A 27,998-nucleotide genomic window follows, 5' to 3' on the forward strand; every position below is an offset into this window, starting at 1 on the left:
GCGTATCCATGAGCCTAGTGGAGGAAAAGGCCCCAAAGGAGCCTCGGGACCACCGACAGCAGGTACCCGCTTAACGCTGACGGCATTGTATAATGAGAAAGAGACAGACAGTCAGACTCAATGCCTGTCCTCCAACCCCGGGACTGCGACATGGGAGGAAAAAGATTAAGGCACAGTTTTGGTTTGTTTGTTTGGTATTGTATATGCTGGTTTGTCCAACCCTCTCATGGGATGAAATTTGTGTGTCAATTAAATGCACAAATAACATTCATAAAGTCTGTGTCACAATATGAATATAAGAAAGAGACACAAACTAGAAAACAATAAATACATTTTAGTATGGAAAATTGGAAGGTAAAAGAAATGTTTCTGGATGAGAAAGTATTTTGGCTGGTTAAGTGATATTCTTGTTCTAAAGTCCAAGATGAAAGGGGACAAAACTTACATGTAAAGTTGTGAATGTCTAAGTCGCAGAAGGTTTGTGGAAGGTAAAGCTCAAAAGGTGTGTTTGTGATTAAATTGGCTATAAGTGACACAGTCAGTTAAAGTTATTTGAATTTGAATGTACTGATATAAAAAAATCTGAAACACAGATCTACTCTTATTATCAACATAATTTTCTTGTATTTGTGAGGTTTTATTATTTGTGGAAACTCAGTCTTAAAGGAATTAGGCTTTGTACCTGTTGTAAAGCCTTAAATGATTACTTTGTAACTAGTCAAGGAAACAATAGTTATTTAAGTTATAACAATATTGTTGACACTCAAAACATATGTGACTAGGTGTATGTGGGCATCTGAGAATGATACCTGTCTAAGCCCTGTCTACTTGTTATGTAAAAGTTTATAAAATGAAAGCTTATGTAAGTTTGGCAGCAAGATAAGCAATAAGTACTCCCTTCTATACATTATACTCTCTTTTTTGACATAGAAGGGCCACACTGTCATTCGAAGACCTGTCTTATATCTGTTTGCTTTAACTAAGCCAACTTCTGGTCATTAACACTGTTTCCTAAATGTGGTAGAGACTTAAGGCTACTCTTGGATTTTTGTTAACCTGTGCAAACCTGTGATTATTGTTACTGAACACTCAGGATTGTGAATTGGACTTTAAAAGTTAAACTTAGTTAAATGAAAAGCTTAGGAGGGCTCTTTAACAAGTTGGTGTTCTCCAAACTAAAATTAGGTGTAGCAAGTGTCTCGGGTTTATATAAAAATGACAATTTTGATTGGTATTTATTCATGTCACTTGATGTTTTATAGCTGGATAAAGTAAACTGCTGTCAACTTTGCGTTACTCTTCACCCTGAAATTGAAATTTAAATGCATTTTTGGAAGACAATAAAGAGAGCCTGTTCTGTTCAAAGGAGACACTGTAAAACATGGAAGCATTCTGGCATTTTGTCCACAAAAGGAAAGTTACAAGCTCTCTTAGCCTCTCTTTGATTCATGTTTGAGGTGTAATGTTGTATTGTGTTATTTGTGAAGAGCCCACCTTACCTGAGATAAGGCTCTGCTTCCCACCTTACACCATTTTAAAAATGGCTCCAAAAAAGTCTAGACTTCAGCCCATTTAAAGTTGTATTCAGAAGTTGATTTTTGTTGTAAAGATTGCTGTGCTCTCAGACAGGAAATATAATATGTAACTAAGTAAAGGTTCAAGATTATAAAAGCCATTTTTTTTGGTTCATAGTTATTACACAAACTGAATATGTTTTTGCTCTGTTAATTCATTTTGTATTTTCCTTGTAAGCATCATAACTGTTGCCTTTTAGTGTTTTGCAGAGGTACTGCTTATTGAAAATAAACAAACAAACAAACAACCATGGTTAATTTGAGATAATAAGCCATCACCTACAGGACAGACAGTATGTAATGCTGACTTCCAGTACTAATACTGACTTCAATTAAATGAAAGGGGTACCTGTAAAATTATAGATGTTGAAGTCATAATCCGTTATTCCCTCTTTAAGCCTGGTGAAACTTTCCTGCTGGCTATTTACAATCAAAAAGTTGGAGACCAAAGTCAAGGAAGTAAAAGGGCCAAGGAAAAAGCAGCCACCATTTTGACCCTTACCCTTCAAAGGTCAACCAGGACCCAGAGAATGACAGGACCCCTCTCTGGGCCCTGCAACTCTAGTGAGTCGCCGGATCTGCTGATCAGGGAGATGGAGAGCACCCTAGAGAACAGGAAGCCAACCAGTGCACATTCTGCAAATCGGAGAGTCACTGGAGATGAAAATGTCTCTGATGCTTCCAAGAGAAGCCACATATGTTCAGCAGGACCCTGACTTATCCTGGCGAGTGGCAGGATACAGGAAAGCTAAAGGAGCCAGGAGGCTTCACACATGTCCCAAGGGTGATCTCTGAGGAATCTCAAGTGACTCTCAAGAGTAAATAGGAACAAGGTCAGTATTGACCAACTGGTCTTAAACACCTGGCAGGAGAGTAGAGTCTAAGAACAGTCCTACATGGACATTAAAAAGGAAAACCAATTTTTTTTGTGTAACTTAAGATGTACATTTTTGTCAGCCCTACCACAAGCTTTGGGCTATGAAGGAAGGGATATTGTATAGGAGTATCCAATAATAATGATCACAAAGAACTCTAGAGTCCCAAGTTTTTCCTGAGTCAATTGGAGCCTGATCTCATACACCTACAAATCTTTTCAACCTCCTATATTGATAAACTCTGTTTTTCACTGATAAGTGCTCATAGTTTTCAGAAACTGGCTGAAATATTAATTGCTTCTGTGCTAATTGTTTACAAGGAAAGTAATACTTTGCTGCCTTGTTTATTGCTGCCTTATCATGATCCCTGCCCTATGTATGCCTTGTCCACTCACCTGTCACCTGCCACTGTGGACCTCTGGACTGCTCTGATGCTGAGTGCTCTTAACTGTCCACTCCCCAACTGATAGAGAAAAAGGACTTTGGGTTGCTTCCCCAAACTTTACCCTCTTTCAGCACAAAGAAATTTGGAGATGTTGTCGCCTATTTTGCATAGAAATGGAAGGTAGACATTGACTGTGGGGAAATATAACAGTGGTCCATTGTATGATTTGAATGTAGCCCTTGCTGTTCTGCCACTGCAACTTGTTTTTTAAGTGGACATTTTTCTTGCTCTTCCTCTCTCCCTCCACTCCCTATTCTCTCCCCTTCCTAATGTCAGGGGAAACAGGATTACCTTTATTCCCCATCCCACACAGTTATCTGTCCCTGAGTTCACACCCACCATAGGATTGAAGTCATCCTGACTCTGGGGATGGTTCCAGAAGACCTCAGCAATGACTATGTCCCAAATTAACAGGTGAATTACAATGCCGACAGAGAACACGTGGAATGTCGCCTTGGAAACACCTCTTTAAAAGCCCCCTATTCCTGCTTACGGATAGATTCATAGCCTTTGGTACAGGAATTACCGGTGCTGCTTCTTTGCTAGCAAAGCAATACAACTTCTTTTTCCTTTATCTTAAAACCATGTCCTCCTAATTGGATTGTCATTTATTATGTAACCCCCAGCAGTCACCCTGAGTCAAACACAGGCATTTCTGTAGAAATATCCAAAGATATTCAAATTAAGTGGAATACAGAAAAATCACAAGAAAATTCGGGCCACTTCAAGTCAGGTTTTGCCCTGGAGTGAATTAGCTGTTTAAGTCTCTGGGCTCAGAGCATCTGCATGGAAGAATGACAGGTGCAAGTTCCTGAAACTCTAAAGTCTCCCTCCGAGGGTTGGGACAGGGCTGTGTACCTATGTAAGATGTGGTGGGAGAAAGGGGTTTTATAGTTGTCACAGGCAGCGGCCTTTGATCCATAGGCTGGTTGTCCCTGCAGGTGCTGCCCAGCTTGGTCACAGCCTGGTCACAGCAGCTCAGAGCCAGAGGTTCCACAGATGTGGAGCCAAGGCCAAGGCAACTGAGCAGCCTGCTCACCTCACTGCAGCGCTGAGTGGCTTCTGGGCTGCGGGGTCCACCTGGCAGGACCCATGGCTCCATGACATGGTCCAGCAGCTGCCGCCTCTGCTCTTCTCTGAGCTGGAGGGAGGGGCCTCGGGCTGCTTCGCAGGAGCTGGCCATGCCCCAGCCGGCCTCTGGCTTGGATTCTGCCAATCAGCCTCCTGCTCAGTCACCGGGTGGGAGGCAAGAAAGTGAAAGAAAAAGTGGCGCTTTTCCGGGAAAGCCCAGGTCTTCTGGGAACCTGCCTCTAGCTGGTGCCTGGCTTGTCCTGGGAGGCGGTGGCTTGGACAGGCCACTGCCTCTGCCTCTGTCCCTGTTCCCAGCTCGCTGCTGCAGCACCAGGGACCCTCAGGGAGGTGAGCACAGAGGTGCGGTGGCCCTTTCCCCCAGACCTGGAGCAGAGGGACTGCAGGTTAGGGAGGGAGGGCAGGGGCTGGGCTCCTGAAGGAGCGGGTGCCAAGGGTTGGCTCCTGACCCCTGGCTCTGGACAAACAGCTGTCCTCGGGGCGACTGGGCTTTGCCTCCCCGCAGCTGGGAACTGTGCAGCTCAGGGCTCAGGGCTCCGGGCTCCGCTCCTCTCCTGAGAAACCCGGGGCCCCGCAGCTTCGGGGCTCCTCTTGGAAGAAGCTGCAGCTGGCTTCGCCTCCTGATGCAGCCCCCGCGTCCCGTCCTCTGGATTCAGGATTATTTCGTCCTGTTTACTTGATGAAGGACGCAGGGAGGTGTCCTGGCAGTTACTGAGACAGACATTTTGCAGAGATTTCAGGGAGAAAGAGAGAAACTGAGGGCAGCGAGGACAGTCCTGAGACTGCAGAGCTGGAAAGGGACGGGAGGGGCTTCGAACCCACTTCAGCCACCTGTGCCTCTGCTAAGGCCCCAGCCTGCTGGTTCTGTACCCCAACAGAAGAAGGGCCAGGACACAATGCAGGGCAGCACCAGGCCTACAAACTAGGGGATATGTCCTGTGCAGGATAGGTGGCATGCCCCCTGCCCAGGTGGCTTTCTTCTGAAGTCTTGTGAGTGCTTTCTTTTATTTTATAACCAGAGTCATCTGTTCAGATCCTCTCCTAAAGGCAGGAGACACGGAAGTGGCCGGCTCCTCTCCATTTTCCTCATTGTCACCTTCCTTAGAGCCCTTCTTACCTCTCTGCAAGCTTTCCCAGCACTAACTTGTGGCACTGGGGACTGAATTCAGGGGAGCTCTACCACTGAGGTATATCCCTAGCTCTTTTTATTGTGAGACAGGATCTCCCTAAGTTGCAGGGGCTTGCCTGGAACTGGTGATCCTCAGCTTTCTGAGTAGCTGTTTTAGGTGTATGCCACCACACCCTACAGCTTGATATGGGTGGCAATGACTTGAGAGTGTACAGTAGGACCCCATATTCCCAGTTTTGCTTTTCATGGTTAAGTGGAAAATTCCAGAAATAATTCACTATGTTTAACCCTTGCAGTGTTCTATGGAAGGAGTGGGGGAGGGATTAAACGTCCAAAACCTCTCCGTTAAGTCTGACGCAGAGGGAGCCCTCCCCAGCACCAAGCCTGCCTCTGCAGGCACCTGGACCTTGGCCATGCAGCCTCCAGAACTGGGCAGGACACATTTTTGTTGTTCACAAATCACCTGGCCCTGTGCCCCGTGCCCCGTGAGATGCCAGGGAACCTCTGGCCCATCCCAAATCTCTTCCACGAAGGAGCAGCCCCATCTGCTGAGGGGCCAGGAAGGTGGCCAAGGGCCACGAGACCTTCCAGAACATCAATCATGACTTATATTGACCCTGTCGGTGTGCAGCTTCTCATAGAGCAAGAGGCTGCCAGAGTGGCCCAGGTCAAGGGTGTTGACGGGCAGGAGGTCCTGTCCAGTCTGGCCCAGGGCCCTCCGCACGCTCATTGTCCTCTACACGTGGCTCTCGCCTGGCCTCCTCTCTCTCCTAGTTACCCCAGCTCCCCCCTCCATTAGTCTCACATTCCTTTCCTCAACCAACATTCTAGCATCTTCTCTCTGCCCCTCCTCCACTATGGTGCTCTGGTTCCTTGAAGCACGGCTGGAAATGTCCTCAGGACAGATCTGCCTGTCCCATCTGTTGTTCCCCAGGCGTCCCTCCCACATTTCTTCTCTTCATGGACCCTACAGCTTCCTGCACAGGTTGAACCTCTCAGTGACACTCTGGAATTTTGCAGGGGACTTTTCAGGGAGATGCCCAGGGGTTCAATGTTGGGGGGAGCAGAATAACCTGAGCCACGGGGCCAGAATAGGAGCTGAGCTTTTCCTTCTGGAAGGTTGAAGCCCCGTCTTTACTCCATCATCCACAGGGACCAGGACGAAGCTCTGTGTGAGATGGTGGAACCACTAGATGGAGATCTGGAAGATGATGAAGAGCTGCTTTGGGAATATTTTGGAAAAGATATTTTGAATGAGTTCCCCAAGTGGAGACAGAAACAAGAAGAAGCCATTAAACAGCTCTGCGCCCTAGCAGACGAGGTGGACACCACCCACAAGATAACCAGCAAGGTCAACATAGTGGCCACCTCTGCTGCCATCCTCTCTGGGTTCCTGAGCATTGCGGGAATTGCCCTCGCCCCAGTAACCGCAGGAGGAAGCCTGGGGCTTACAGCTGCTAGCCAAACTTTGGGGGCAGCAGCTGGAGTCACCAGTGCTGTGACCCACCTGATAGAACGTTCCCTCAATAAAAAGGTCAAAGCCCATGCCCACTTCCTGCAGCCCTCCAGGGAGCCAGAGCTGGAGCAGGTGGATGGCGAGGAATCGGCCTGTCTCACAGCTCTTACTGAGATCCTCTCCAAGGTCGGAGAAACCATCCGTGTTCTCAAGAGGAACAAGCAAGCCTACCGGGCAGCCAGAGCCAAGCCAAGGTTGGCCAAGGCTGCCAAGGATCTTATAAAAGGTGGCCGAGTGTCAACCCGAACCAGCAGGCATGTGCAAAGGGCCTTCGAGGGCACGCCACTGGCAATGACAAAAACGTCTCTCTTGAAGGGAGGTGGAGCGGCCGCCCTCTTCCTTCTCTGGGATTTATACAATTTCTCCGAGGATTGGAAGAAACTGAAGGATGGAGACAGGGCACAGCTGGCAGAGGATCTAAGGGACTTGGCCCAGGAGCTGGAAGAGGAGGTGATAAGATACAGCCACTGCTTTGAGCAGCTGCGGCAGGTGAGCTCAGGATTTTGGAAGGGTGAGGAGGGGCATCGACCCAAATCCATGGAAACCCAGGTTGGGCAGAAAGGTTTAAGGGACAACCTGTGTAGTAGTGATGTTTGGCCTGAGGACATAGCATATGGTGGCCCTAAGGTCCAAACAGTATCAAGTAACCCTGGAGATGAGGCTGTCCTGCACAGACCTCGTCACCTGTTGCTTCTCCCTGAGACTCCTGGACCCTGTACCAGGAAAAGGGTCTTCCTGACTCTACAGAGGAAGTCATGAGCCATAGGGAGTTCTCTGGGCTGAGTTATCTCCCCCTCAAATTATTCATCAAAAGCCTAAGCCCAGTACATCTGGATGGGAGGGAGGGGAGGTGACAAGGGTTGGGTGCAGACCTAAGGACAGGCCCTATCTGATGGGATCAGTATCCATACAAGAGGAGGAAGAAACTAGAGAAACTCCTCTCTGCCCCCCAAGCACTGTTAAACCACGATGCAAAGAAAAGACCACCGACTCCAATTGAAATCAAATTAAAGCAAGCTTGTACTTCCGACCAACCAGGCTGCCTCTCCTGAAACCTGTGGGAACTGAAGACAGCCCCGCAGCTCTTCAGGAGCACAGTTTTATAGCACAGAAATATGCAAAAAGTGGGGGGCATCTTGAGAACTTACAGATAACAGAATTTTGACAAGAATAACACAAAGGCAGGTAGTAGCTTAATGGTCCAGCACTTAGGGGGTAAATTTAGATCCCAACTTCAGAATTTATGAGGCGCCACTAGAGTTTCAGAGAGGGTTGCTATCTGGTCAGGGAGAGCCAGGCACGGGTGAGTCCAAGGCACGGGCAGGCATTCCAAGCAAGTGTAGAAATCGCAGTAATTTACAGTAAAGCCAAGATTAGCTTGTCTTTACTATATTAGGAAAGATGGCTCCTCATCTTAAGAGGGAATTAGGCTGGGTTTATCAGCACCACACAGAGAAGCCCTTTGAGGGTACAGAGAAGGCAGCCACCTGCCAATAAGAAAGAAGAAACCCCTGTTGGCAGCCCAGTGGGCCAGCACCCTGACCTGGGCAGCACCCTGACCTGGGCAGCACCCTGACCTGGGCAGCACCCTGACCTGGGCCAGCACCCTGACCTGGGTGGCACCTTGACCTGGGCAGCACCCTGACCTGGGCAGCACCCTGACCTGGCCAGCACCCTAACCTGGGCAGCACCCTGACCTGGGCCAGGCGCCTCTGGAACTCTGGGAACTACGTGTCAGCTGTATGAACCACTCTCTCTGTGGCCTTCCATCATGGCAGCCAAGACCAGCCTGATGGGGTGACGTGGCTGGCCAGTGTCCCCCTCTGCTCCAGCTGCTCTAACAGTGTCTGTAGACCAGGTGATTTGTGAACAACAGAAATGTGTCCTGCCCAGTTCTGGAGGCTGCATGGCCAAGGTCCAGGTGCCTGCAGAGGCAGGCTTGGTGCTGGGGAGGCTCCCTCTGCGTCACAGAAGGCCCCTTCTTGTCCTTCCTCACCTGGACGGAGGGGTAAGCATGACCCTCAGGGCCCTCTCATAGGAGCCAGTCCCACAGGTGAGGCCCCGCCCTCATGGCCTGTCACCATCCCAAGGCCCCGCCCCCTAGGACCAACACTTGGGGGTTAGGGGTTGACCTGTGAAATTTGGGGAACACAAATATTCAGGGCCTAGCACCAAGTTCCCAAAGATTTTCTTTGTTTCTTCTGATCCACCCCCACCCTGTCTCTCTTTCTCTCTTTCTGTCTGTCTCTTTCTGGGGACTGAGCCCAGGTGCACTTTTATCCTGAGGTAAACCCCAGTCCTTTTCATTTTGAGCCAGGGTATCAGTAACTGATCAGGCTGGCCGTGACCTTGGGATGTCCTGCCTCAGCCTGCCCCATAGCTAGGATTACAGGAGTGGTCAGTGCATTTAGCTCTTTTCATTTTTAAAGTTCAACAATATGTAATAATGGTACTCTGTTTTTTTTTTTCCCCAGAAAATCTATTTTCGTTCTGTGTTGTTTTGTTTTGTCTTGTTTTGTTTTGTTTGTTTTTTCTTCTAGAAATTATTGAACTCTTGAAAAGAAGAACAGAACAAAATCTTTTATCTTGGGAAAGGGACGGAGACTTAAACTCAGCCTCCAACCAAGGCGCAGGAAAGCAGGATCCCCGGGGACAGGTTCCAGGGCCAAGGGAAGCAAAGCCGTGACCCTAGTTACCCCTGAGCGCCACTGGATGGAACAGTGCTGCCTCCCCTCACAGCACAGCGAAGGTCACGGGGAGCGGAGACCCAGGTGGAGAGGAGCTTGGGGGCCCCGGCAGGAGGCACAGCTGAAACTCCAGACCAACACTGGACAACGCCAAGAACCGGGCCCTGCCTTCATTAGGAGCACTACAAACTACAAATCTCTGTCTTCTGGTTGAGTCAGGCCAGGATTTCCGTCCCCCAAGTGCCACCTCCCTCCTGCTCCAGCCTAAGAATAAAGAGCCTCACTCCTGTGTCCTCTGCAGGGTCTGATTCTTCTGATGGGAGCACAAGCGAGAAGTTAGCTCTCCACCAGGTGGCCTGCCCCACAGGGTCCCTGCTGGCTCAGAGCCAGGTTTGCACACAGTGGGATGTCCCTGTCCCTGGAACCTGCCCCACCAGATCACTGTAGGAAGGAAGGGGGCCCAGGAGCCCTCTGTGTCCCCCACAACCAAAATCCTCCCATGTCCTCAGGACTGCTCAAGTCCCCCTGTCGGTCCCGTCCACCCACCCAAAGATGACTTTGCTTTCCTGTGCTTTAGCTGCTGTTTTGAGAGTCAGCCATGAGCTTTGCATGCGATTTTTTCTTTGAAGAAAAGAAAGAGGAAGCCACACTGGCCAAAGGTGACAGCAGTTGCTATTCTTGCATGGAATTCCCTTCTGTGCTTTTCTTGCTTTGGGTTTTGAAGTGCTGGCTTTGCAAGACCCTCCCTGCAGGCCGCGTGATTGGCGTTTCTCTCTATTCCCAGTCCCTCATTTGTCTACAGAGCTGTCACTTATCATCCTGCTGCTTTCACGAAGCAGAAACATCTACTATTCCATGCCTTCATTGGTTTTCATAGGCAGTTTTCCCACATCTTTTATGGGTGCGCTATCTGTACATAATGACGGACTTGTTACTCATCCGTTCATGCACACAGTACAACAGGACTATTTGGCCAATTATCACTCCCCCGCCCTTCCCCCTCCTTCCCCACCTCCCAACCCTGGTCCCTCTCCTCCACTGGTCTCCCCTTGATTTTCATGAGATTTCCCCACACACACACCCCTTTCTTTTCCTATTTCCTCTCTAGCTTCCACACAGGAGAGAAAGCAATATATAATATATAAGAATATAATATGTAACTAAGTAAAGGTTCAAGATTATAAAAGCCATTTTTTTGGTTCATAGTTATTACACAAACTGAATAAGTGTTTTTGCTCTGTTAATTCATTTTGTATTTTCCTTGTAAACTTTGTAACTGTTGCCTTTTAGTGTTTTGCAGAGGTACTGCTTATTGAAAACAAACAAACAAACAACCATGGTTAATTTGAGATAATAAGCCATCACCTACAGGACAGACAGTATGTAATGCTGACTTCCAGTACTAATACTGACTTCAATTAAATGAAAGGGGTACCTGTAAAATTATAAATGCTGAAGTCATAATCCGTTATTCCTTTTTTAAGCCTGGTGAAACTTTCCTGCTGGCTATTTACAATCAAAAAGTTGGAGACCAAATCAAGGAAGTAAAAGGGCCAAGGAAAAAGCAGCCAACATTTTCGCCCTTACCCTCTAAAGGTCAGCCAGGACCCAGAGAATGACAGGACCCCTCCCTGGGCCCTGCAACTCTAGTGAGTCGCCGGATCTGCTGATCAGGGAGATGGAGAGCACCCTAGAGAACAGGAAGCCAACCAGTGCACATTCTGCAAATCGGAGAGTCACTGGAGATGAAAATGTCTCTGATGCTTCCAAGAGAAGCCACATATGTTCAGCTGGACCCTGACTTATCCTGGCAAGTGGCAGGATACAGGAAAGCTAAAGGAGCCAGGAGGCTTCACACATGTCCCAAGGGTGATCTCTGAGGAATCTCAAGTGACTGAAGAGTAGATAGGTACAAGGTCAGTTTTGACCAACTGGTCTTAAACACCTGGCAGGAGAGTAGAGCCTAAGAACAGTCCTACATGGACATTAAAAAGGAAAAACAATTAGTTTTTTGTGTAACTTAAGATGTACATTTTTGTCAGCCCTACCACAAGCTTTGGGCTATGAAGGAAGGGATGTTGTATAGGAGTATCCAATAACAATGATCACAGAGAACTCTAGAGTCCCAAGTTTTTCCTGAGTCAATTGGAGCCTGACCTCATACACCTACAAATCTTTTCAACCTCCTCTATTGATAAACTCTGTTTTTCACTGATATGTGCTCATAGTTTTCAGAAACTGGCTGAAATATTAATTGCTTCTGTGCTAATTGTTTACAAAGAAAGTAATACTTTGCTGCCTTGTTTATTGCTGCCTTATCATGATCCCTGCCCTATGTATGCCTTGTCCACTCACCTGTCACCGGCCACTGTGGACCTCTGGACTGCTCTGATGCTGAGTGCTCTTAACTGTCCACGCCCCAACTGGTAGAGAACAAGGACTTTGGGTTGCTAACCCCAACTTCACCCTCTTTCAGCACAAAGAAATTTGGAGATGTTGTCGCCTACTTTGCATAGAAATGGAAGGTAGACATTGACTGTGGGGAAATATAACAGTGGTCCATTGTATGCTTTGAATGTAGCCCTTGCTGCTCTGCCACAACAGCTTGTTTTTTTTAAGTGGACAATCCAGGGCTGGGAAGACATGAATTGGAACAGGATGGATACTGGGGTCTCTGCTGTCCATGAAGCCCACCTGCAGGGGGAGTATAAAAAGGGTGGGAGAGGGACCTAGCATGGACCCTGGTCCCTGCACCTGGAGCTGCCTGATACTCTGTAGACTCTCCCTGGAATCTTTGAGCATGTCAGGAGCACCCAGACACTCTAGGTGTGACCATGTCACCCTGAGTCCAGAGCATGCACATGTACACAGAGGTCCCCGTATGCACTGCGGCCACGGGCACATTATTTTCATGAAATAATACCTATGCCCTTATCTCCAGCTGGCCGGACTGGGGATCCGAGCTGGGTTCACAAGAGCTAGCAACGACCTTAACCTAAGAAAACAGAAAAAAAAAAAACCTCATGCATCACACAGAAATACCTTTTGAGGGTATCAGGGATGGCTCTGTGACTTTAAGGGTCCACTGGAAAGAGAGCATGTACTTGGATTCTCTTTATTTTTATGGGGGGGGGACACATGAAAGGAGGTTGGATGGAATGTTATTCATCAAATAAGGCCAGGGTACCAGATTTCAGGGGGTTACCCAGGCAGGACTTGAAGCTGGTCCCTTGCAGAGCAAGGTTAAAGGCCACTTGTCTTGCACAGCTTTTGTGTGTGTGCTAGACTGGGACCCTCATCACTCCAGGTGGGGGGAGCAAGCTCAGCTCAGGGACAACAGGTGGCTGCCACTTGTCCTCGTTATATATGGCACATGCTGGTAATTTTCATTCTACGCCATTTCCTCTTGGGACCACTGAGACCCACTACACTGATTTCACAATGCACTAAAGGGTTGTGACCTGGGCAGTATAAAAACCAAGCTGGGCAGGCACAACGACACATGCCTATAATCCCAGCAGCTCTGGAGGCTGAGGCACGAGGATGGGAGTTCAAACCCAACCTCAGCAACTTAGCGAGGCCTTAAGGAACTTAGTGAGACCCTGTGTCAAAATAAAAGGTAAGAAGGGCTGGGGATTGCTCAGTGGTTAAGCACCTGTGGATTCAATCCCTGGAACAAAAAGACTAACAATAAAAAATGAAAAACAAAACCAAACCAAGGTAGATCAATAGCCTTCCAAGAAATGCCCATTTTTCCTTACACCAGGCCAAGATGAGCTTGTTACTTTGGACGTGCTCACTGAACTGCTAACTAAATTTGCCTCTTGCATGTCCTTTACCTGCATTCCAGCCCCTGCCCTTGTCCACCCCATGCGTGGCCAGGCTCAAGGGCCACAAGGAGTGTTCTGCCAAACTCAAATTTTTCTTCATAAGTAGAAGAGAGATGTGGGCTTCTGAGACGTGCTGTGGGGAAGGGGAACTGCGTCACACCTGGGCTCCAACCCCAGCTTGCCTGGTCTCAGACACTGTGACCTTGGGTGATCCCTGAGCCCAGGAGTCTCAGCCTTGGTAATGATAGACTGGGCGAAAGCTCCCTGACTCATGGAAGGGGCCTTGGGACCCAAGAGATGAGGTGTGCAATGTCCCCAGCACAGGACTCCACAAGGAACACTCTACACATGATGGCTCCCAGCCCTCCAAACCTGGGAGGACAAGCACCATTTGTCACTTGAGGTGGGAGCAGTGTCAAGAGTCTCTCCAGCCTCCCATGACAGTCAAGTCCTGTGCCTGTGCATCCACACACAGGGAAGATTGGTGTGCCATGGTCAAGGTCACACACTTGATCTTTACAGACAGAGGGGAGTAATTGAGGGCCAGGACTTGCTGTGGGACAAGGGTCTGGACAGCCAGGCCTGGGATTCAGAGCCCTGGGGCCGGCTCACTGCTACTCTCCCCTATTAACTGTTGCTCCCGGGCTCTGCCCCAAAGTCCAACATGAAAGGGGACAAAACTAATATGTAAGGTTGTGATTGTCTAAGTAAGTTGCAGAAGGTTTGTGGAAGGTAAATCTCAAAAAGTTTGTTTGTGTTTAAATTGGCTATAATTAGCACAGTCATTAAAGTTATTTGAATTTTAATGTACAGATAGGAAACAAAGTCTGAAACTCAGATCTGCTCTTATATAAACAAAATTTCTTGTATTTGTTGATTTTATTATTTGTGAAACTAAGTATTAAAGGAATTAGGGTTTGTTCCTGTTTTAAACTCTTAAATGATTACTTTGTAACTGGTCAAACCATAAATTGTTACTTAAGTTAAAACAATATTGTTAACACCTGAAATATATGTGACTGGCTATATGTAGGCATCTGAGAATGTTACCTCTCTAAGCCTTGTCTACGTGTTATATAAAAGTTTATAAAATGAAAGTTTCTGTATGTTTGCCAGCTAGATGACCAATAAGTGCTCTCTTTTATACATTTATACTTATCTGGCATAGAAGGGCCACACTGTCATTTAAAAACCTGTCTTATGTTTGTTTGCTTTGAGTAAGCCAATTTCTGGTCATTAACACTGTTTCCTAAATGTATAAGAGATTTAAGGCTACCCTTTGATTTTTGTTAACACATGCAGGCCTGTGATTATTGTTACTATACACTTTGGATTCTAAATTGGGCTTTAAAAGTTAAACTTAGATAAATGAAAAGTTTAGGAGAGCACTTTGCCAAGTTGGTATTATCCAAACTAAAATGATTTCTGTAGCACAAGTCTTAGAATTGTATAGAAATAACAAATTTGGTTGGTATTTATTCATATCGTTTGATATCAGTTTTACAGATGGATAAAGTAGACTGTTGTCAATAAGTTATATGTACAACTTTGTGTAATTCTTCACAATGAAATTGGGATTTAAATGCATTTTGGGATGTTAATAATAAGGAGATCCTGATCTATTTAAAGGTAACACTGTAAAAACATGTAAGCATTCTCAAACCTTTTCCACAGAAAGAAAGGTAAAAGCTCGATTAGCCTCTCTTTGATTCCATTTTTTTTCGAGAACCCCACCTCACCTGAGATAAGTCTCTGCCTCCCACCTTGCCCCATGTTAGAATGGCTCCAAAATAGAATAGACTTCAGATTTAAAGTTGTGTTCAAAAGACTGATTTTTGTTATAAAGAGTACTGTGATCTCAAACAGGGGATATAATATGTAACTAAGTAAAAGTACAGATAATAAAAGTCATTTTTCTTGGTTCACAGTTAATACATAAACTAAATATGCTTTTCTCTTTTAATTTAATTTAATTTTTCCTTGTAAACTTTATAACTATTGCCTGTTAATGTTGCACAGAGGTACTACTCCAAACACACACACACACATACACCACCCCAACAACAACAACCTGGGTTAATTTGAGATAATAAGCCATCACCTACAGGATAGACAGTATGTAATGCTGACTTCCAGTACTAATACTGACCCAAATTAAATGAAAGGGGTATCTGTAAAATTATAGATGTTGAATCTATAATGTGTTATTTCCTCTTTAAGCTTAGTGAAAGTGGCTTGCTGGGTGTTTACAATCAAAAACTTGGAGACCAAAGTCAAGGAAGTAAAGGGGCCAAGGAAAAAGCAGACAACATTTTGGCCCTTAACCTCTAAGGACAACTGGGACCCAGAGAACAACAGGACTCCTCTCTGGGCCTGTGAGTCACCGGATCTGCTGATCAGGGAGATGGAGAGCACCCTAGAGAACAGGAAGCCAACCAGTGCACATTCTGCAAAGTGGAGGGTCATTGGAGATGAAAATGTCTCTGATGCTTCCAAGAGAAGCCACATGTGTTCAGCAGGATCCTGATTCATCCTGGCAAGTGGCACCCCAGATAGAGGAAAGCTAAAGGAGCCAGGAGGCTTCACACATGTCCCCAAGGGTGATCTCTGAGGAATCTCAGGTCACTCTGAAGAGTAGATAGAAACAAGGTCAGTTTTGCTCTTAAATACATAGCAAGAGAGTATACCCTAAAAGGACAGTCCTACATGGACATTTAAAAGCAAAACCAATGGGCTTTCTTAATGTATTTAAGATGTACACTTGTGTCAGCCTTACCTAAAATAAGTAAAGCTGGGGGCTGTCAAGGAAGCATCTGGTGTGGCAGTACCTAATAATAATGATCACAAAGGACTCTGGAGTCATGTTTTTCCTGAGTCAATTGGAGCATGATGTCATACACCTATAAATCTTCCTCACCTCCTATATTGACAAACTGTTTTTCACTGATAAAGATTGAGTCACTGTCCTTAGGGTTTTCAGAGACCAGCTGAAATACTAATTGCTTTTGAGCTAATTATTTACAAAAAAAAGTACTGTTTTGCTCTCTTTATTATTGTCTTAGCATGATCCCTGCCCTATGTGTGCCTTGTCCAGTCACCTGCCATCTGCCATTCTGGACCCCTGGACTGCTCTGATGCTGAAAGACCTTAACTGTCCATGCCCCACCTGATAGAGAACAAGGACTTTGGATCACTTCCCTCAACTTCATCTCCTTCAGCAGGAAGCAGCTTGGAGATGTCGTAGCCCATTTTTCATAGAAATGGAAGGTATAAATTGACGGTGGGGAATTGTAACAGGGTCCACTCTATGCTGTGAATGTAGCCCTTGCTGCTCTGCCACTGCAACTTGTTTTTTTAAGTGGACGTTTCTCTTGCTCTTCCTCTCTCCCTCCACTCCCTAATCTCTCCCTCTCCCTAGTCTCAGGAGAAACAGGATTACCTTTGTTTCCCATCCTGGACAGTTATCTGTCCCTGAGTTCATACCCATCACGAGAATGAAGTCATCCAGCCTCTAGGGACGGTACCAGGAGACCTCAGCAATGACTATGTCCCGAATTAACAGGTGAGTTACAATGCCAACAGAGAACTCGTGGAGTGTCGCCTTTGAGTCGACCTTTAAAAGCCCCCTCTTCTTCATGATGGACAGAACCACAGCCTTTGGGACAGGAGTCCCCCGTGTTTCTCCTTTGTTTCAAGGCAGTAAACCTTCTTTTTCCTTTATCTCAAAACAGTGTCCTCATTATTATATTGGCATGGGGGCAAGGACTGAGCTTTCAGCAACAATTGTACACAGACGTGTTAAACTCTATCTTTTGGGAAAGGTCAGATGCAATTTTTAAAAAATATTTTTGTCTCTCAGTAGGATGAGCCCAGGGACATGGCCCCTGTGGACATGGAGGGCTGACTGTGTCCTGCTGCAGCAACACAAAACAGAACAAGGTAAGGACCAAGATGCCAGCTATTCTCCCTGCCCCCCATCCTCTTGCCAGCCCCAAAGGAGGCATGGGAGGGATGGGCTGACACAGCACAGGGGCCACTCAGCACAGTGGACAGCCTCTTCCCAGAGAGATGCAGGTCACAGCCAAAAGCAAAACATGCAGAGAAGGAGGGGCTGATGGCAGGGTCACCCTCTCACCAGGCCTGGGGTCACTTGAGGAAACGTAGGTGCATTTGAGGAAGTGAGGTGACTCCCCACTTTTCTGATGTCACCGAGTTTCCATGTCACCGAGTCCCTGGCATTTCCTGAGTGCAGCTGTGGACATGTCCCTCCTGGGCACTTGTTGGACAGGACCACTCCTACTCTGAGGCAGGGGGTCCCAGGCCTGAGGAGCAACCATGGCACCTGGGGCTGTGGCCACAGAACACAGCTGCAGCCGAGGACAACTCAACTGCCCCTCAGCCTGCTTCTTCTCAAAGACTCTCTTCAGAGGGTCCCCAATGTGTGAGGCAAGGATTAGGGGTGACATTATGAAGTCTGGGGGCTCAGGACAAGAAAGGACCCTATGAGACCAGCTCAGCAGCCCCCAGCCTCTCATTCCTGCTCACAGGACCCAGGGACATCAGCGACCTCCATCACCATCCCAGGAGACAGGAACACTGGGTGGGTCACACCCTTCACAAGCCACAGCCCCCAGTGGGTCCCCAGCTAGAGGTCAGCACTGGAGACTTCTGGGCACATAAGTAGCAGCAGCACATGGTCCCCAAGCCCAGCGAGCACAGGGCTGCTGGAGAGACACAGAGCTGAGCCCTAACCCCGCTGTGGGCTCATCCCCACTGACACAGAGCCAGCTCACCAGGCTCAGCTGGGGGACCCAGGCAAACCACACACCCTGTGCACACCCCAGGCTCCTCATCTGAAAAACGGGAGATTCAGACCACAATCCTGTATCCCAAATCCTTGGGACCACAAGCATTTCCAAGTTCCCAATTTGGAGTATTTTTTTAAAAGACAAGGATGTCATTTATTATGTAACCCCCAACAGTCACCCTGAGTCAAACACACAGGCATTTCTGTAGAGGATCATGCACTGTGCATAATAAGTATCCAAAGGTATTCAAATTAAGTGGAATACAGAAAAATCACAAGAAAATTCGGGCCACTTCAGGTCAGGTTTTGCCTCTGAGTGAATTAGCTGTTTGAGTCTCTGGGTTCAGAGCCTCTGCATGGAAGAATGACAGGTGCAAGTCCCTGGCCCTCTAAAGTCTCCCTCCTGGGGTTGGCACAGGGCTGTGTACCTATGTAAGATGTGGTGGGAGAAAGGGGTTTTATAGTTGTCACAGGCAGCTGCTTTTAATCTATGGGCTGGGTGTCCCTGTAGGGTGCTGCCCAGCTTGGTCACAGCATGGTCACAGCAGCTCTGAGCCAGAGGTGCTGTTTGGAATCCCATTCCACAGATGTGGAGCCAAGGTTAAGGCAACTGAGCAGCCTGATCACCCTACTGCAGCGCTGAGTGGCTTCTGGGCTGCGGGGTCCACCTGGCAGCTGCTGTGTCTGATCTTTGTGCTGGAGGGAGTGGCCTCGGGCTGCTTCGCAGGAGCTGGCCATGCCCCAGCCGGCCTCTGGCTTGGATTCTGCAAATCAGCCTCCTGCTCAGTCACCGCGTGGGAGGTGAAAGTGAAAGAAAAAGTGGCGCTTTTCCGGGAAAGCCCAGGTCTTCCGGGAACCTGCCTCTTTCTGGTTTTCCAAAGTCCCAACAGCTGACATGCAGCGGCCCCACCCATAGGGTCTCCTGCATATCTTGGGAGGCGGTGGCTTGGACAGCTCGCTGCTGCAGCACCAGGGACCCTCAGGGAGGTGAGCACAGAGGTGCGGTGGCCCTTTCCCCCAGACCTGGAGCAGAGGGACTGCAGGTTAGGGAGGGAGGGCAGGGGCTGGGCTCCTGAAGGAGCGGGTGCCAAGGGTTGGCTCCTGACCCCTGGCTCTGGACAAACAGCTGTCCTCGGGGCGACTGGGCTTTGCCTCCCCGCAGCTGGGAACTGTGCAGCTCGGGGCTCAGGGCTCCGGGCTCCGCTCCTCTCCTGAGAAACCCGGGGCCCCGCAGCTTCGGGGCTCCTCTTGGAAGAAGCTGCAGCTGGCTTTGCCTCCTGATGCAGCCCCAGCGTCCCGTCCTCTGGATTCAGGATCATTTCGTCCTGTTTACTTGATGAAGGACGCAGGGAGGTGTCCTGGCAGTTACTGAGACAGACATTTTGCAGAGATTTCAGGGAGAAAGAGAGAAACTGAGGGCAGCGAGGACAGTCCTGAGACTGCAGAGCTGGAAACGGACGGGAGGGGCTTCGAACCCACTTCAGCCACCTGTGCCTCTGCTAAGGGGAAGGTCTGTTTTCCCCTGTAGAGAGGGCGAGCAGCTCCCCTGCCAGCCAGCACACCCTGCCTTCTGAACTAGGTGAGCAGAGAGACCCTTCAATCATGGCGATCAGGAGGACATCTCCATTCTACAAAGGTAGGCTTCCCTCCCGTGCAGCCAGTTCACCCTGGGAAAGTGGAGCCCAGAGATGGCTTGGTGGGAGAAAGACGGAAAACAGACTGGCCCAGATGCTGAAAAACGCACGTGGGCTGGGGTCTCGGGTCATGGCGATCCCTTGTCCTGCGTGGGTGGATCCCAGCGCTGCAAACGCAAAAGCAAGTCCCCAAACCAAGGGGACTCCAGGACCTGTGAGACATTTCTCTGGAGCCAGCCGCCTCCCCTCTGTGACTTTCTGTTTCCCTTCCTCCTGGGCTCCTGCTTCCTCACTGATGAAGGCTGAACACTGGAGAAGCCGTCAAGGCAAGCGCGTAGAGCAGGGTTTACTTAGAAGGCCGTAACCCAGACTTCTCCCGGGAGAACGGGGCCCTAGTTTGTATCCTGGTATCCCAGGAAGTGAGGGTGTCCTGCCCTTTACACATCCTGGACCTTCTGTGTCTTCCTGCCTTCTTTCCCTTATCTTTCTCCTTCCTGCACACCTGAGTAGGCCCAGGAGATGTCCTCAGTGGAATGGCCAAAAGGTGAGAAGCCCCTGGGCAGAGGGAAGGGCTAAATGGAGTGATGGGGGAAGGAAGCCAGCAGGGAGAAGTGAATGAACAATGTTTACAACTCCCTGTAGGGAGGGACAATTCCTGGGACAGGTTCTTAGCCCTGGGTTGGAGCAGAGCTGTGGAGGAAGGGCTCTAAGGCATGAACATGTCAGTACCTGGGGGCAGTCTCCAACTTCCCAGACCCGAAAGGGCCTTCCCTCTCTCCTGCTGGGTTCCTGTCTGCACACACTGCCTGTCTTTAATTCTGGCTTCATGACTTCTCTTCCTCTAGGGCTCCCCTGTCCCTGGCTTTAACCTCAGGACTAGAATCCAACTTGAACCTGAGTTTCAACACAGCACATTCACACCAGAACAGTGCCTGGGCCACACTGGGAAATGCCTCCTCCCATCCTCTGGTGTTCACAGCTCTGGGGACACAGGGATCTAGGTGGCTGGCACCTTTGTGCAATCAATCCATCAGTCAATCTCAGTGCCCCTTTCTCCTCCCTTCCCTGGCCTAGGCAGGCGGATGGTGGGCTGGGCTTCAGATGGGGTCTCAGTTCTTATATTGTATGGGAAACCCTTGTTCCTCTCTGCTGCTGTCCTTGACACCCACACCAGTCCACTTCTGTGACCAGAACCGGGGCCAGGGAGGAGATTCCCATGCCAAACAATCCTGCACTTCTTAGTGGGGACCAAGGGCTGTCCTCCAGTCAATCAATTGTGACCTACCAGGGGCTAGCCTCAGGGTCCTGCGAGCTGGGGGCTCAGGCCCACCAGACCCTCCCACTCAGAGGTCAGTCCCAAGTCCCAGCCGGCGCCCAGGCTCCTGGAGCCCTGCCCTCCTGGCGAGCATACGAAGCAGGGTTTATTTAAAAAGGGGGTAAAATAGACTTCTCTCAGGAGGGAGGAGCGGCCATGACTGGCATCCTACAAGTCCAGGAGTCTTGCCTTTGTATTGGTCCTAGGCTTCCTTTGTTCTCCTGCTCTCTTCCCCTTATCTCTCTCCGTCCTGCTACCTGACTGGGCCCAGGAGTTGCAGGGTGGGGTGGCCAAAAGGTGAGAGGCAGGTGGGCTGGAGGTGCCAAGGTGGAGTGTTCTGGGCAGGAAGGGGGCATAATTAACAACTCCCTGTGGGGAGGGTCGATCCCTGGGACAGGTTACCTTAGAACAGGTTGGAGCTGGGGCAGGCGATCTGGATAAGGTGGAGGAAGGCTTCAAGTCATGAGCACTTCCATCCCCCCATTCTCTGGATCCGACCCTTGCCAATCTGCCTGTCTAGTTCTGGTTTCAATTTTATGAAACACTATAAGTCACAAAATCAGACCTAATATTCATATGTCCCTGGGAATACAATCTATACAGTCTTTATAAATGCCTTTGTAAGGGTCCGGCGGAGCGTCGGAGAAAGAGACCACACAAGAGACTGGCTTCATGCAACAAGCAGGGGGGAATTTTATTGAACCAGTATGCTGGGGCTCAAGGCTCACTCAGGAAGGGAGAGCAGCCCAGAGCCCAGAGCAGAGGTCAAGCAGAGCTTAAGTACACTTTTTGGAGAGGCCGGGGGGGCTTTGCATACATCAGAACAAATCATCATGAGGCGCGGGAAAATTGAACAACAACTCCGAGACATGATTAGTACATTCATTGGCGGGAACAGTCTGGGCAGGGGTGATTGGTCACTCCTAAGCAGGGTACACATTTAAACTGATTGGTTTTGGGACCTAGATGCTTACGTGCCGAGCTACTTGGAGCCCTTAGCTATTAAACAACCAGGGGACCAGGAGAAATATTTACTGGGCAGTTCAGGTATTGTCCTAACAGCTACAGGGATTACACGTTCCGGGGGTAGCAGAGGAATTTTAACAATACCTGGTCTTTTACTCTTTAGCCCAGGCCTTGCCATTTAGAGACTTTACAATGCCTGGTCTCTTACACTTTAACTCAGACTTTTGCAGCTTAGAATCAGCTTAGAAATTTTACCTTTACACCTTATCATGAAAAAAGGATTTTTTTTTCTTTAACTGGGGATTGAACCCCGGGGTGTTACCCACCGCCTTTTACTGTTTATTTGGAGATAACAATGATGCTCTGGAAATCGTAGGGTCACCAGATGAAGATCTGTCAGATGAAGAAAACTATTTCTTGAAGTATCATAGAGAACAATTTTTGAAAGATTTCCCCAAGTGGAAACAGGAACAAGAAAAAACCATCAGAGAGCTCCGTGCCCGGGCAGATGAGATTGATGCTACCCTTGAACAAACCAACAAGATCAACATGGTGGCCCACTCCACAGCTGTCTTCTCTAGAGCCATGAGCTTCTTGGGGATTGCCCTTGCTCCACTGACCACAAGAGGAAGCCTGACACTTTCAGCTGCCGGCAAAACTTTGGGGGCAGCAGCTGGGATCACCAGTGATGTGACCCACCTGATAGAAGAGTCCTGCAATAAAAAAGTTAAAGCTCAGGCCACCGGGCACGAGCCCACCAGTGAGCCAGAGTTCGAGCAGGTGGATGGGAAGTCCGTTTTCACAGCTATTACTAATATCATGGACAAGTTTCAAGACACCTCCAAGAGTCTCAGGAAGAGCAGGCGTGCCTACAGGGTAGCCCAAGCCAAGCCAAGCTTGGCTAAGGCTGCCAAGTATCGCCTGACAGGTGGCAAAGTCTCAGACAAAACCAGCAAGTATGTGAAAAAGGCCTTTCATGGCACACCTCTGGGAATGACCAAAAGTGCTCTCTTGGAGGGAGGTGCAGAGACGGCTGTCCACCTCGTCCGGGATTTGTGCAATCTCTCGGACACCTGGAAGAAACTGAAGGGTGGAGAGAGGGCACAGCTGGCCAAAGAACTAAGGGCCCAGGCCCAGGAGCTGGAAGAGCTGGTGACACAGTACAGCCACCATTATGAGCGGCTACAGCAGGTGAGCTCAGAATGTGGGAAGTGGGGCTTTGGCCCAAATCCTTGGAAACCAAGGTTGTCCAGAAGGGTTTAAGGGAGTGTGTGCTTGTGAGTGTGGCAGTGAAGTTGGCACCGATGTCCTTGAGGACATAGAATATGGTGGCCCTGAAGGCCCAAACTGTAAGAGGTTCCCCTGGAGATGGCAGTCCTGCACAGACCTGGTCACCTGTTCCCTCTCCCTTAAGGCTCCTTTAGGACCCCGTGCCAGGAAGAGTATCTTCCTGGCTTTACACGGGAGGTCACTGAGCCATATGGAGTGCTCTGGACTCAGTTATGTCCCCCTCAAATTATTCATCCAACGCCTAAGCCCAGTGCGGCATGCTGGGGGTGGGGCTTGGGGAGGTGCCGAGGGTTGAATGCAGACCTAAGGACAGGCCCTAATCTGATGGGATCAATGTCCACATAAGAGGAGGAAGAAGCTAGAGAGGGGCCCCCTGCCCCCAAAGCACCACACGGAGAAGCCCTTTAAGGGCACAGAGAAGCCAGCCACCTGCCAATAAGAAAGAAGAAACCCCTGTTAGGAGCCCAGTGGGCCAGCACCCCAGCTAGGATTTCAGGAGTGGTCAGTGCATTCAGCTCTTTTCATTTTAAAGTTAATGACATGTAATAATTGTACTGGTTTTTTTTTTCTCCCAGAAACTCTATTTTCGTTCTATGTTGTTGCGTTTCGTTTTGTTTTGTTGTGTTTGTTTTGTTTTGTATTTCCTCCCACAAATTCTTGAACTCTTGACAAGAAGAACAGAGCAAAATCTTTTGTCTTGGGAAAGCAACAGAGACTCAAACTCAGCCTCCATGCGAGGCGCAGGACAGGTTCCAGGGCCAAGGGAAGCAAAGCAATTAACCTAGTTACCCAGGAGCGCCACTCGGAGGGACCAGAACCTGCTGCCCCCCTCACAGCACATCGAAGGTCACGGGGAGCGGAGACCCAGGTGGAGAGGAGCTTGGGGGCCCCGGCAGGAGGCACAGCTGAAACTCCAGACCAACACTGGACAACACCAAGAACCGGGCCCTGCCTTCATTAGGAGCACTACAAACTACAAATCTCTGTCTTCTGGTTGAGTCAGGCCAGGATTTCCGTCCCCCAAGTGCCACCTCCCTCCTGCTCCAGCCTAAGAATAAAGAGCCTCACTCCTGTGTCCTCTGCAGGGTCTGATTCTTCTGATGGGAGCACAAGCGAGAAGTTAGCTCTCCACCAGGTGGCCTGCCCCACAGGGTCCCTGCTGGCTCAGAGCCAGGTTTGCACACAGTGGGATGTCCCTGTCCCTGGAACCTGCCCCACCAGATCACTGTAGGAAGGAAGGGGGCCCAGGAGCCCTCTGTGTCCCCCACAACCAAAATCCTCCCATGTCCTCAGGACTGCTCAAGTCCCCCTGTCGGTCCCGTCCACCCACCCAAAGATGACTTTGCTTTCCTGTGCTTTAGCTGCTGTTTTGAGAGTCAGCCATGAGCTTTGCATGCGATTTTTTCTTTAAAGAAAAGAAAGAGGAAGCCACACTGGCCAAAGGTGACAGCAGTTGCTATTCTTGCATGGAATTCCCTTCTGTGCTTTTCTTGCTTTGGGTTTTGAAGTGCCTGCTGCTTTCACGAAGCAGAAACATCTAATATTCCATGCCTTCATTGGTTTTCATAGGCAGTTTTCCCACATCTTTTATGGGTGCACTATCTGTACATAATGACGGACTTGTTACTCATCCGTTCATGCACACAGTACAACAGGAATATTTGGCCAATTATCATTCCCCCGCCCTTCCCCCTCCTTCCCCACCTCCCAACCCTGGTCCCTCTCCTCCACTGGTCTCCCCTTGATTTTCATGAGATTTTCCCCTCCACACACACACCCCTTTCTTTTCCTATTTCCTCTCTAGCTTCCTCACAGGAGAGAAAGCATACAACACTTGACCTTCTCAGTGTGGCTTATTTCACTTAACATAACGTTCTCAAGTTCCTTCCATTTTCCAGAAAATGACATAATTTCATTTTTCTCTATGGCCCCATTCTGTATATACACCACATTTTCTGTATCCATTCTTCTGATGATGGACACCGAGGCTGGTTCCATAGTTTGGCTACTGTGAATTGAGCTGCTATGAACATGGGTGTGCATGCTGATAGCATGATGGCATTAATTCTTCAAAACAAATACCAATGGGTGGTAGAGCTGGGCTATATGGTGGTTCAAGGCCTCGTAGAGTTTAATATGTTGCAAAGTATTCACTTGACTACATACAGTATTTTTCTTTTTCTTTTTGCAGTACTGACCTGGCCTTGCTTGTGCATGCTCCTTGAGGGCTCAATGGCTGAGCTGTATCTCCAGCCCCACTCCCATTTTTGAGATAGTGTCTCGTTAATTGCCAAGGCTGGCCTCACACTGGAGATCCTCCTGGCTCAGCCTCCTCAGTAGCTGGAGTTGCAGGTGTGCACCACCACACCTGGCTATGTACAGTCCTTTAATTAGGAAAAGATAGACATTGATGTTTTAAGTGCCCAAAACCAACTCAAAATGGCTTATAAGGAATTAGTTGGCACACAGGCTTCACAAGCTTGGGGATACCATGGACTCACGTGTGTCTGGAAGCATGCAGCAAAAATGTCACCAGCCGTTTGTTTTTCTGACTCACAGTTTCACAGGGCACCCAGCCCCAGGTGCTCCAGGTTCCTAGAGGAAGAGGGAGGGGAAAGGCCCTGGTCCACTCGGATTGGCCAAGCCTAGGCCCCGCCCCTGGCCCGCTGCTGCTGGGAGGCTCCTTGGGAACCAAGTGGGAGGAGAGGGAAGGAAACCCCAAGCAGAGGACCGTGGCTGTTGGCCTCTCCCAGTTCTCGAACTTTTAGATTATTTCAAGTTTTTATTTACACAGTATTACCAAGTGTTTACCTAAAGGCAGGGTCCCTTTTCCCTCCTGGAATTGTGGACCCAATAACAAGGTGGACTGAGTGGGGGCAGGGCGACAATACTAATAGAGTGGACATCTGTTGCCTGAAACTTCTTAGTATGATTCTTGGGAGTCTCGTAACATTGGAGTCCTCCAATTGTGATAGCTCAGATAAAGAGCTACGTCTGAGAGGGCAGTGGCCACCCTCTACACACCTTGTACCCTAAGAAATCTGGGGAAGATTTTTGAGTACAGGGACAGTCAGGTACTGTCTGACAGGCATGGCCCAGTGGTCAGTAAATCTTGTGACCTGGGGTTTTATTTTATGGTTTTTTTTTTTGTTTTGTTTTGTTTTTGGTACTAGAAAGAGAACCCAGGGGTGCTTTACCACTGAGCTGGGTCCCCAGCCCTTGTTTATTCGTTTATTATTTATTTTTCGTTGAGTTGGGAGCTTGTTTATTTTGTGAAATGGCTGGAGGTGGGGGGTGACCCAGAGAATGGGGGTCCAGGGCCATCTGTGACCCTTCCTTGCTGGGTCCAACTTCTGGATTTAGGTCTCCTCAACCATGAAATAGGTGTCACCTGAACAAAGTCCAGGACGCCATTTGGGCCCGCAGGTGGAGGGCCACTCTCAGGAACAGGTCGGGGTACCTCAAGAGAAATTCAAATCCATCCTGAGGCTCTTGGGGCAGCGTCAGAGGAGAGGGAGAGCTCCTGCTGCCCTCCACCTGCTTCTCATTGGAAAGCCCTCTGTCCTGCAGACTCCTCCAACTCCTGATAGCACTTCCCTGACAACTCAGTAGGTCCCTGTCCCCACTTCCCCTTCACCCCAAGACACCCAGCCCCCTCCTAGCCACCTGGGTCCCCTGAACAGTCCACTCACCTCCTTACGTCTCCCCAACAGTGAAATCCTCACCCTCCACCCAGGTCCTGCAGGCCACCCAGCCCCCGCCACCTCCCCACTTCCTCTGGGTCTGGTGAGCCCCTTCTGAGCTGTCCCATTGGTAAGTCGCGGCAGATATCTCATGCCTTGGGCAGGAATGCCCGGACTGTTCCCAAGGGGACACCTAAGTCCCCCATGGCTCAGTACTAAGAAAAAGACGACTCAAGTAGCTTCATGGGTGGCGTCCCACAATATAGGAAACAGAAAAATAAGCGTTTTCTGCCATGTTCAGGTTCAATATCTTATCAGAAATGCTTGGGGCCAGAGGCATTTTGGATTTCAGGGCTTTGTGGATGTGGAATATTTGCATATGCATGATGAGAGATCTTATAGGTCAGACTCAAACCTAAAAATGAAATCTATTTATGTTCCATACCCGCCTTATACACAAAGCCTGTGTAATTTTATAATATTTTTAAAAGTAATTTTGTGCATGAAACAAGTTTCATGTTGTGGAGTTTCCCACTAGTGGTGTTATGTTGGTAACTCAAAAAGTTTGAAATTTGGGGGCACTTTAAATTTCAAATTAGGGATGTTAAACCTGTAATGCAATTCAAAAACTTGATTTACACTCATATATTTGTTCTTAACAAGCAGAGAATGTATTTTTTTGAATATCTAGGGAACATTATAAAAACACATTATGGACTAGTCTACAAAGAAATCATAATGAGATTTTTTTAAAAATTAACTTTACATTCTATGACCATATGAACATATGGCCACAGAACTACAGTTTAACAGCATATGGATCATAAACTGTTTGCTCATTCTCTAGTCCTAATTGGGTTTTAGGAATCGAGCACACAGCTTCACTAATTTTTGCATACTTTCCCGGTGTCTGGTGGAGCTAGGGAGTCCTACCTGTTTCCTGATGGAGGTGAGGTGTTTCCACACCCTCCAAGGCCCCCGTCCTCTGTTGCTGCTTGTTCTCTGTGCATGTGGCAATCTCCACAAACTTAGCCTCTAACAGACACTGCTCATGACCTCTGGGCACTGGAGGGAAGAAGCCCAACAGCTCTGCCTGGTTCTCAGGCTTGTCCTGGCTTTGGACAAGGTCAAGGTCATGGGGAGAAACTGCTTCGTGTC

The 27,998-nt window shown here is 48.6% G+C and overlaps 2 protein-coding genes across 2 annotated transcripts; both read left to right on the top strand.

The window, feature by feature from the left end:
* The first annotated feature begins 4,153 nt into the window (after positions 1 to 4,153).
* Positions 4,154 to 9,604, top strand: LOC308657640 (apolipoprotein L6-like). Its single transcript, XM_081309543.1, has 3 exons — positions 4,154 to 4,313; positions 6,265 to 7,117; positions 9,103 to 9,604. The coding sequence occupies exons 2-3, from the start codon at positions 6,290 to 6,292 to the stop codon at positions 9,166 to 9,168; spliced, it is 894 nt and encodes a 297-aa protein (XP_081165669.1). The 5' UTR covers positions 4,154 to 4,313; positions 6,265 to 6,289; the 3' UTR covers positions 9,169 to 9,604.
* A 9,306-nt stretch (positions 9,605 to 18,910) lies between these two features.
* Positions 18,911 to 26,826, top strand: LOC308657638 (apolipoprotein L6-like). Its single transcript, XM_081309542.1, has 4 exons — positions 18,911 to 18,939; positions 19,481 to 19,588; positions 22,244 to 23,058; positions 23,733 to 26,826. Exons 2-4 carry the CDS (start codon positions 19,555 to 19,557, stop codon positions 23,940 to 23,942), a joined length of 1,059 nt encoding a protein of 352 aa, XP_081165668.1. The 5' UTR covers positions 18,911 to 18,939; positions 19,481 to 19,554; the 3' UTR covers positions 23,943 to 26,826.
* The last annotated feature ends 1,172 nt before the right edge of the window (positions 26,827 to 27,998 follow it).

Source organism: Spermophilus citellus, assembly GCF_964194105.1.
Source record: "Spermophilus citellus genome assembly, chromosome: 10".
Classification (NCBI taxonomy): domain Eukaryota; kingdom Metazoa; phylum Chordata; class Mammalia; order Rodentia; family Sciuridae; genus Spermophilus; species Spermophilus citellus.

What these genes read in the sequence shown, in the direction of transcription:
- LOC308657640 (XM_081309543.1), top strand. Translation starts at nt 6,290, where the DNA reads ATGGTGGAACCACTAGATGGAGATCTGGAAGATGATGAAGAGCTGCTT. An exon ending in GCTTTGAGCAGCTGCGGCAG is followed by an intron (nt 7,118 to 9,102) that starts GTGAGCTCAGGA and finishes TTTTTTCCCCAG; the next exon opens with AAAATCTATTTTCGTTCTGT.
- LOC308657638 (XM_081309542.1), top strand. Translation starts at nt 19,555, where the DNA reads ATGGCGATCAGGAGGACATCTCCATTCTACAAAG. An exon ending in GACATCTCCATTCTACAAAG is followed by an intron (nt 19,589 to 22,243) that starts GTAGGCTTCCCT and finishes TGGAAATCGTAG; the next exon opens with GGTCACCAGATGAAGATCTG. An exon ending in ATTATGAGCGGCTACAGCAG is followed by an intron (nt 23,059 to 23,732) that starts GTGAGCTCAGAA and finishes TTTTTCTCCCAG; the next exon opens with AAACTCTATTTTCGTTCTAT.